Source organism: Notamacropus eugenii, chromosome 6 (assembly GCF_028372415.1).
Source record: "Notamacropus eugenii isolate mMacEug1 chromosome 6, mMacEug1.pri_v2, whole genome shotgun sequence".
In the NCBI taxonomy this organism is placed as follows: domain Eukaryota; kingdom Metazoa; phylum Chordata; class Mammalia; order Diprotodontia; family Macropodidae; genus Notamacropus; species Notamacropus eugenii.
The window spans coordinates 284,361,901-284,372,022 of NC_092877.1; the positions used below are offsets into that span (position 1 = coordinate 284,361,901).

The 10,122-nt window shown below is 35.0% G+C and overlaps 1 protein-coding gene across 2 annotated transcripts in view; it reads right to left on the reverse strand.

Annotated features, from left to right (window-relative positions):
* Window positions 1–4,505: 4,505 nt before the first annotated feature.
* Window positions 4,506–10,122, reverse strand: part of PCDH17 (protocadherin 17) — a 112,140-nt gene continuing 106,523 nt past the window's right edge. For both annotated transcript variants that reach the window (XM_072617074.1, XM_072617073.1), the window contains one exon: window positions 4,506–9,222. In XM_072617074.1, coding sequence (XP_072473175.1) covers window positions 8,540–9,222 — 683 coding nt within the window. In that variant the 3' untranslated portion in view covers window positions 4,506–8,539. The remainder of the gene's footprint in view (window positions 9,223–10,122) is intronic.

Below are 10,122 nucleotides of genomic sequence, written 5' to 3' on the forward strand. Positions count from 1 at the left end.
AAAATATCATAGAATTATCTAATTCTCATGGACATTTTTCTATTTAAAATTCTATCAGTATTTCAGAAACTGTTTCTCTTATAGTTACTGAGTCTCTCCAGTGATGGGGATTAAAGAATAATCTTCCTTTTCTAATGTTGGAAAGTCCCTTTGCTGAGCTTAAGTCACACACACACACATATGTATGTGTGTGTATTGTGTATGTATGTGCATATATGTATGTCTATGTATATACATATATACACATGTATATGTATATATTTGTGTATATATACATATATGTGTATGTATGTGTGTATACACAACAGTTTAAAGGACTGTACCATGACCTGACAGCAAGACGTGAACATGCAGAACAAGAGCTAGGTGGCTTCTGGAGGTGTGCATATCAAGTACATATCACTAATGTTCACTTTAATGCCTGGGACATAGGATTATGAGATCCTAAATTTAGGTCTAGAGGTGCTTTGTGGCAATGGAGTCTAAACTCTCCATGTTGTAGATGAAGAAAGTGAGGCACAAAGTGATTAAGTGATTTTCCAAGTTTATACATACTTAGTGCACTACTTTTGACCTTCCTGCAGTGCTAGCACAGGGAAGACTGGTGAAAAAAAAGCTCCACATTCCAGCTACATTATTCTATTTAGTCTCAAAAGATCATCCCCAAATATGTGACAGCTGAAATTAAATCCAGGAAAGAAGCAGAAAAACAATTCATATAAAATATTAGTTCTGATCATCAAGAACCAAATGCCCCCAACAAAGAAATAAGAGTGAATTTCCATGGTGCCTCTATGGTCTTAGTAATAGATCATATTTATATTGCATTCCATACTTCTCAAACTTAGCTTCCCAACAAAAATCTATAAGGTTACTGAAGAAAATGTACCATGTCTCCACAAAGAAATGATTGTTCAGAAATTTGAAGTGATTTTCACAGATTCACTTAGCTAGAAGCAGTAAAATTGGGACTCAAACCCAAACTTTTTCTGTGTGATTCCACTGCCCTTCCTACCATACTCTCCATCAATTCAAATATTGTTTTTTTGGGGGGAGGTTTGGGATGCAAATAATAGTTTTTATCTAAGTCCATAACATCAATTACCCCCACCCTACCCACCTTTTGTAACAGCAAAGGAATTAAACATTTTCTCCCCAATGTGGCCTGGAGACTTGTTTGGATATAAGGAAGAATTTTTTTTTTTAAGTAAGCAAGTAGTTCCCAATATGCACACATGCCTCTTACTGAAATTGAAAGTGAGCTATTAAAATTAGGAAAGATGAAAGGAAAAGAGAAGTTTCATAAAAGGCAGTGTGCAGAATACATTTCAAAATATTCAATTAATACTATCATGAACAAAGAGATTTTGGATGAAACTAGAACTAAAAGGTTGAAGCACCTCCTTTCAAAGAAATGTATCAGTGTCTCAACATTAGTAGCAAAGTAGAAAGTGGGTTAGAAAACAAGATTTAAAAATCTAATAGAAAGGTCACCTAAAAATTTAGCAAGTAGTTGAATAAGATCAATCAATCAATATGTATTGCCTCTCATCAATGTAGGACTTCGTTTTCTAAATCTTAAAAGTAATTGTCATCAGTGATGGATCATTAAAGTACATTTTTGTCTTCTAATGGATTTATTTAGTAATCCTGGTTAAATATAACTTCTTTTAGAATAAAAAGGTTAGTCTATTGTTTCAAGGGGTAATTGAAACCCAAGGAAAAATATTGATTATTTTTTCAGTGTGTGATATATTAAAGAAAGAAAAGGTCTCGTACTTCTGATTAGAGACAAGTTGGGATAAAAACCAACTGACAAAATATTTTAGTCTCTCTCAATTCAAACTTAGTTGTATTGAACATGCCTTTGAATATCTTTCTCTCTCTGTGTATATATAAATATGTATGTGCATGAATGTGAAATTGTCTTCAAGCTTTTCGTCACTTTCTGTACCTAATTTACCTGACAGGTTAGCTATGAACACTCAGGGAAGTATCTATTTGCATGTATATACACATGTATGTATATGTACATATGTATACACATATACATATGCATGTTCTTCATATAAACACCACTAGGAAAATATTCTGTTTTCAGAAGTAATAATGATAAAATAAACTAGACTGAAAAATGTGTAGAAAATTGATTCTATTTCCTCCAATTATTTAAGGAACTAAAAGTAGTCATAATATATATTGAATATTAAAAATATTCTTTGATCCTAAAAAAAAGTCTTCTGAATTTTTAGCCACCACAAAAATAGAACAAAATAAGTGTACAAAAATAGTCCTTCGTATTGTTAGCATTTCTTATTTGGGAACTGAATGTTACATAACTCTCGTGTCAATTTTCTGTTTGCTTGATTTGTAAAATATCCATTTTGAGAAAATAGATGTTAATATGACATAACTTCAAGTGACAACTTGAAGACAGTTATGTAAAACAATCTCCACACTTTAATTAATCTTTTTTTTAAAACAGTATTCATTTTTATTTTGCTATAAAATTTGAGAAAAATATTTATTGTTGTAAACTAATTCTGAAATATGAAAACTTAGGAAACTGCATCTTTCAATGGGCCAGAATCTAATTGCTAAATATAAAATGGTTGTTACCTGGAATTATTAGTAGACGTTAAAAATGAACAGAAGGTGATATTTTTTTTTTCTGTGAAGTCTGCTACAAGCATCCTGGAAAGTATGTCTTAAAAGGTTTAAAGATGGTTCATTAACTTTCTGATCTATTTCTATGTGCACTGCTGATACCCTCCTGACCTTTAAGAATTCAGGCTGCACAACTCTTGCAAAGAATATTCTGTGTTAGTGTCAAGGAAATTCATCCTTAGGGTACTTATAACTGAGAATGTATGCTTTAGGTGGCTTTCATATTTGGTTGATAGTGAATAAAGCTCGGATAGTAGTGCTGTCAGTCTATAGAATTTCTGAGTGAAGATCTAGGAACCTCTAGTTAATTAGCTATCTACTACATAACAATGGACTCTCTATTGGATGGTCTTGATGTGCAAAGAACAACTGATGAGTTGGTTGAATTAAGAGCTTCATCTGTACGTAAAATCAGTGGCTGATTTGCCATAAAATGAACCTTTCCTTCATATAAGGTATCTAGCCAAATCATTTCTGTTATACTTGCAGTTAGTGACAGCAAAAGAACAAAATAAATGCCATATACATTATGGAACATTCTAGCAGGACTATTACTGAAATGATCTCCTTGGTTCTCAGATTCTGACTTCTATGAATTAAGTACTGAATTACGAAGTTCAGACAATAATAAAAGATTTTTCTCAAAGACATAATTCCTCCTCCTCATTATTATTAGTCATTTTTAATATTGCTATGACTTTGGTAGTATAATTGTGGAAGGGAGGTTTGCTTGTGTACCACAAGTTAAAAGAGAATGTGAAATGTGGATTGAGACAAAGGGAGAGTTCAAAAAAATTAAGTAAACCAAAATGGCAATCAAAAACAGAAAAAAAACAACAAAACATCTAAGGGAGTCAGTGTAGTATAAAGTACAGCATATTGGGTTGCATGAATCTGAACTTTTGTTTTTTCTAGTTTTACTCTTGTGATCTTGGTCATCACTTGACCTCTCTATGTGACACTTTTCTCATGTGTAAAATAAGGACATTTGAATGTAAAATCTCTAAGGTTGCTTCCAGGTCTAAAACATCCAACTACAATCAATATTTCAGGTGAGCTATGCAAATGAATTAATGTAACTTTTCCTGTTGGATGAAAGTCTTACGTGACGGGCTGTAGATCTAGTATGAAATGCAGACCTTTTATAAAAAAAAATTCAAAAGCTAATCATACTTTAGCCACAGTTATCTGATTATATGACTTGGAAAATCTTCTATTTTTAAAATGTTATTTTTAGAGACTTTTTTACCAGGAGATTATAGAAGAATCATAGTTACATGTTAAATATTCCATGTCCAGGAAACCTTAGCTGTTTTTCTCTCTCTTTCCAAATATTAACGTGCAAATCCTTGCATTCCTTTCTTACCCGTGTTAGTTACTTTTAGATAGGCCTGAACAATGAAGCATCTCGTATATATATCCCAACCATAAGAGTGTGACTGTCCTTTGATCATTTGAACACTCAGGCTTGATGACACTAAAAGTAAAAGTAAAAAGTAGTTCACTGATTTCTTTGAGGGTTGACCTGTTGTGGAATCTCTATTATTTTGTGTTCCGTCAGCCTCATGGTCACTGCATAATTGGCACTTTGGATACCCTAAGTCTGCTGATGCGGAACTGTAGTGTTGAGAAAACACTGACACACCCCCCTCTAATCAGCGAAAAAGGAAGATTCCTAGTCTTGTCCTTTTCCTTTTCTGGATGAGCAGAGAACTCACAGTAACAGTTGCATTGCCACAAGTTGCTTTTCCAAAGTAATTACCACCAAGCTCCCTGTGGTATGCAGTGTTTAACACATTGCTTCCAGTGCTAATGAATGCAAGAGGAGGAAACACAACTATTAGTAATTGCTTTTTATTCGCAGTCCTCATTTTCCAGATAGGTCACATTAAACACAGCCATTAGACAATAGTGTTGAGATAATCCATACAATGTATGCTGCTTTTGTTGTCCTTGTTCACCAATTGCTTGGTGCAGCTCAGAACTTTATGGGGATGATGAAGCTGATAAATGGGAATTGCCAACCTGTGGAAGAATGGGGCCAGGGGAATCAAGACTTGAATCAGGTCTCATTCAATTATGTTTCAAATCAACAAATCTCGATAGCCAAAACTCTCATCTGAATTAATGCTCTGATAAATGCTGTCTGTTGTCAAAAAGAATGTAATTAGACAATAATGACTGCATGTATATTATGCCAGACCTCAGACTACTTGTTGACCTCAGCAACTTCTACTCCATTAAGCAACATTCAGCTTTAAAGTTGGTTTTAATAAAGCATCCTGCTCCATTACTAGTCATCACATGATTTTTTTATGGCCACATTTCTAAATGGGCACCATCTACAGGATCTAATGGCACATCATAGTTAAAAAGGTCTCTGCTAATTGGGGGTATCAAGATAAAGTCAATTTTCTGACCATGAATCCAGTTAATTTATGGTGTGGTGAGTCAACCTTAATATACTATCTACAATAAGGTTCACTGAAGCCACTAAAGCAAGGCTATGAAAGTATTCTTTGAAATTGTTGAATTCCCCTTTAGCATTTACTTTGAGGGAGACCTAACTAACACTGGTTCTCCTTCCTTCTAACAGCATTTTATGCAATATTATTATCAGTAAACAATCATTGGAACATGATCTTTCAAAAGTTTGCACAAAATGCCATTTATTCCACTTGACCTCGAAAATAGTGGTTTTTAGCAGGTGAGAAGTGAGCTGATTATTAAACTTGCATATATGTATGTATGCATGTGTGGGGGGTCACTTTGAGTATGTGAGACTTTTTTTTCTATTTTATGTATGATATGAGGCCCCTTCAAATTCCACTGGTTGATCATGCATTGCCTGCTGATACAGGCTGTTCCAAAAGTGTGAAGTTGGCAATCTCAGATGGCTTCATGGGAAGCAAAGCACCAGAGGTCTATGACAAAGGTTGCTGCTGGCCAGATGAGTAAAAGCAAGATTCCCTCAACTCAGCTAGAAAGCTCAGTCATGGGTGCTGAATTACCTCAGTCCAGTAAATAAATAATCACTACTAAATACATATAATGTGTTAAACACCTAAAGCTAGTAAATCACTAGTGACAGAGAGCCTAAAGGTAAATTCTTCTTACATTGGCACAACCAATTTTTAAAATCTCATGTTTCACGGTTCATTTGTTTTGAACATAGTCAGACACACAAAATGAATGATGTAGCTGGTTATTTAGGGTTAGGAGTGTTGAAAAAAAAATGAACCCTATTCACTCTCAGTTGATTTCATTTAAACATCACCTTTGATTTTTTTTTTTCTGTGTAGATCTCTGTATCTAGTAGAAGAGAGACAGTGCTTGGTAGAATTAAATAGCAGAATTACTTCTCCATCAAATTTCAGCTATCAAGCTAAATCAACCTGTAGTCTCCTGGCAAAATAATATTGTATAACAGAGACAACACATTTCAGATACATAAATTGTCCAAAATACAGAGAGCAGCTAGGTTCAACATGTACAAGATCCCTTGTTATTTTTTTTTTGTTTGTTTCATTTTGTATTTTTTCTTCTAATTTAAATATTTAAGAATAATAAAAAACCAAGATCAGTGCTTTGGAAAAGCTATTACCAGGAACCAAAGACAATTCTTTGTAAGATTGTAAGGCTGATAAGATTTGATCACTCTTCCCTCTGACAAGTTTTGCAATGAGATACTGTCCAAAATCACATCCGAAATTGATGGAAATAGCTTAAATAGGAGTTTGTGAGGTCTGAAATTGCAAAACTGCATTCATATCGCTAAAAAAATTAATGTAAGGACTTCAATACATTTATGCTGTTTCTACACTGGCTTGGTGACCAGAAAGGAAGGCACGGAGTTCTCCACCATTCTCATAATAATGTATTTCTCTGTTCCAGTGCACAAATAGCTTTCATCTAACTCCACAACATTTTTTAAGGTATGGATCCTGATATTCTGTCATGAAATTGTAAAAAGTCGGCTATAAAAAAAGAAAAACTCAAGGGAAAAATAGTCAAAGCACTTTCTCATCTCTTGATTCCTCCGAATGGGTTAATTCCTTGTTTTGACCATTTGAAATTGAAGGGTTTCCTATTCTTATATGTAAGTACTTTGATATTTGCCAAAATCCACAGCAGAAAACAGAAAGAAAACATAGAGAAGAATTGGTCACTCTCATGCTCCTCCAACAAAGGGAGCAAATGAGCTCTTCAAATCAGGAAGAATACTATTTGTTTTAAAAGCTTATAATCTTAAGTGAGATTGCACATAGGAAAAAATCATGGGCATAGACAGTGCTGGTACCTAGACATGCACAAAAGCACTCTCATGCTTTGGAGCCAGAATGGCAGCTTGAGTCCTGAAGTCCTTAAGATACTCAGAGCAATCAATCAGGGGCATCATATCTACACAAACAGAAGCTCAAGTGTATTGTTATGAGGGGAGAAAGAACCGAAGGAAGTTCCAGGTATTGGTTCAAGTGTAATTTTTTGTTATTAAACATGAATTTTCAATAAGAAACTGCTACAAGGACTTGCACATAACCATGACTGATGGATGTATTTTCTGACCTTTTCACTTAGCTCCATCAGCTCACTCAAACACATTTTGAACAGATTATGTACTGGAGTACTTGCTAGACCATACATTAAACAAGAGACTTTGCTCTGAGGCACTGCTTCCCACACTCCATGGGGAAAAGGAAGCAGGAAAAAACAAAACTCATAGAGTTCGACAGCTACCGAGGCAACACTTGCCATTTACAATATAAGCCCAAATATTTTTGCAACACAACTATATATTAATTTAATAAAATACACAATATAGCTCTTATACACTCAACAATTTGGCTCATATGCACTGAATCTGAAATAAATCAATAAAAATATGTCATTTGATGTAAACACATTGAATCTTCTTACATTTGCACATTTAAATGGTCATGTGATTTCATGTATGTCTAGGACATTTTCACTTTCCTGAGCTATTTTAGTGTCCACAAATGGATAAAAAAGTGTTAATAATGTTAATTTTCTCCATATAGTACCATCCGATGGTAACTATTTTTTTTTCTGAAAACTTCACTATATTTCAAGTTTAAAACATTGATCATTACTTATATGTTTGTTGGACACTAAAATGCTAAATAGGCATTTAAACCTTTAAAAATTTTCTTCCTTAATGAAGTGAAATAGTAAATGTGTGTGCAGGACAAAATGGAGTATATCATTTTTACACTTAACTCTTACATGGCAGGAAGTGTATTACGAATGACCAGGATATGCGTTGTTGACTAATGATATGGAATGTTCTTTGTGTGTTCATGTGTGGCAGGTAACTTTATACAGAAACGTTTACCACAAATGTGTGTTAATGTTTGGTGCAGCTTGGACTACTGCAAAGATCTTTTCAGGACTTTCAGTAGAGGCCTGTGATGACTGCTGGAAATCCACCACACATCAAAATTTGTCAACCCTGTTTTTCACAGGGTTATAGGTAAACAGTAAAGTCAGCATTAAACATGGAGGACAGTCTTACAAGGATCAGAAAGATTTCATTTCTCTCATCATATACCTTCTTAACAGATTGTCAAAAGATGTGTCTCCCTCCCTCTTTTTCTCCTCTCTTTTTTCCCTGTCCTTCTTTAAGCATACTTGACTCTGTCCTAGTGTAAGTTTGGTCAAAATGAAACCAGTGTTATCTGTGAAAAAGAAACAGCAGTGAAAAGAACATACTTGTGGGCACTTCAGATGTTCACTAAAAGCCTTAAAGCAGCATTGGTCTTCCTTCATCCCTGTCAAACTGTAATAATCAGGGGGGATTGTTTCTAAATCAACAGAAGAGGCAAGAAAATGCCAATGCTTTTTTTTTTTTCTTTCACTTTCTCACAGCCACAGGGTCACTTCCCCGGCAATCTTGTAAAAGCTTATCAATTTCTCTCACAACTTCCTCTGCATCCACTGACTCTCTGCCTACATCCCGGTTCGAATGGTCTAACTGCTCAAGGACAGAGTCCATCTCATTGGAGTCTCGACTCACTCGGGAATGCACATCCGCAAAGACCCTAGCCATCTGATCAGAGGCCATGAACACAGTGTCTCTTGACTGTTTACTAGGAGACAGATACTGACTGTCAGCGGGCAGATACTGGTTGCTTGCTTCTGCCAGAGTTCCTGGTTTGGCGTCACAACCATCTATCGGTCCTTTAGTTGAGGTGCAAGGCTCAATGCATGTCTTGGTTGGGCTGCTTGATGCTGAGGGTACCTCTTGGAGAAGAGGGCTCAGGGCACGTTTGGCTTTTAAATAAGGTTTAACATTGGCAATGAGAATAGTGTGCTCTCTCTTGTCTTTTCCAAATGTACAAAAAGTCTTTTTCCCAGTGGGATTCACAGTTTCATAAGTCTCAGTCTCCACATTAGCTTCCACTGTAGGTACAAAGATATTTGTGCGATAATCTGCATTTTCAGCCTGATTGGTTGTAGGGAACTGTGGCATCCAGCACCTGTCAGAATGACCAAGCACTCGGCATTCATCTGTACAATTAACGCACTCTTCTTGCTCTGCAAAGCAAATGAGAAAACAAGTCCAATCATTAGATATCCCTTTAAATTTCTATAGAGGCAGTGATCTGCTCTTGGTGGGCTTGCTTGAACTCTGATCTTTTAATTAAAAAAATAAAGAAAACAATAATTAAAACATTTCAGCAGGGTTGCATAAACCTTCAAGCTGAGACAATAGTTTTATTTAACATGATTCTCTAGATATTAAAGAATTCCCATAGCCCAGAGGAAGTGAAAGGCTGCCACTGGAGAATCATTCTCAATAGAATAGAGAAAGCTTCACCATAAACTAATCTGCTGCAGAAATCAGTCTTTGTTCAGGAAAACTCATCTTAGAAAACGGTGAACAGTACTTAAGCAACTCAAAAGGTATTATCCGGATTAATTTTTCAAATCAAATAACAGGGCAATGACTGACTTTCAGACTTTCATAAAAATCTTCAAGCTGGTTTTTCATGTTCTACCTCCACTTTGCTTGTAATTGTTATTTTGGGTGACAGTCATAAAATAAAAGGTTTTCTTAAAAAGCCTACTTTTCCTGCTGAGAATGGAGAAATGGAATTTTCTTTCAGAATGCATTATGAATAAGCTTGTCAAAAAGTGCACACTGGTATTTTATTAGATATGCGTATGGATCATGTAATCAGTTTTCTTCACTCCTGCTTTTTGTTTTTAGTGCAAGTATGTGAAAATGGATTTGCTCAAGAGATACAGCTCAGAATGAATGACAAATCATGACATTCTGTTTCAAATGATAATTCTTTCTGCAAGAAATGTTGCTTCCCTGTTTTGCCAATAGGCATATGAGAGTATCTAAATAAAACTTTTTTTTTTTTTTAACAATTGCTGTTTGAAAGATGCTGAACAAGAAGATATGAAGGAAAATCTCTCTTGTGAAAT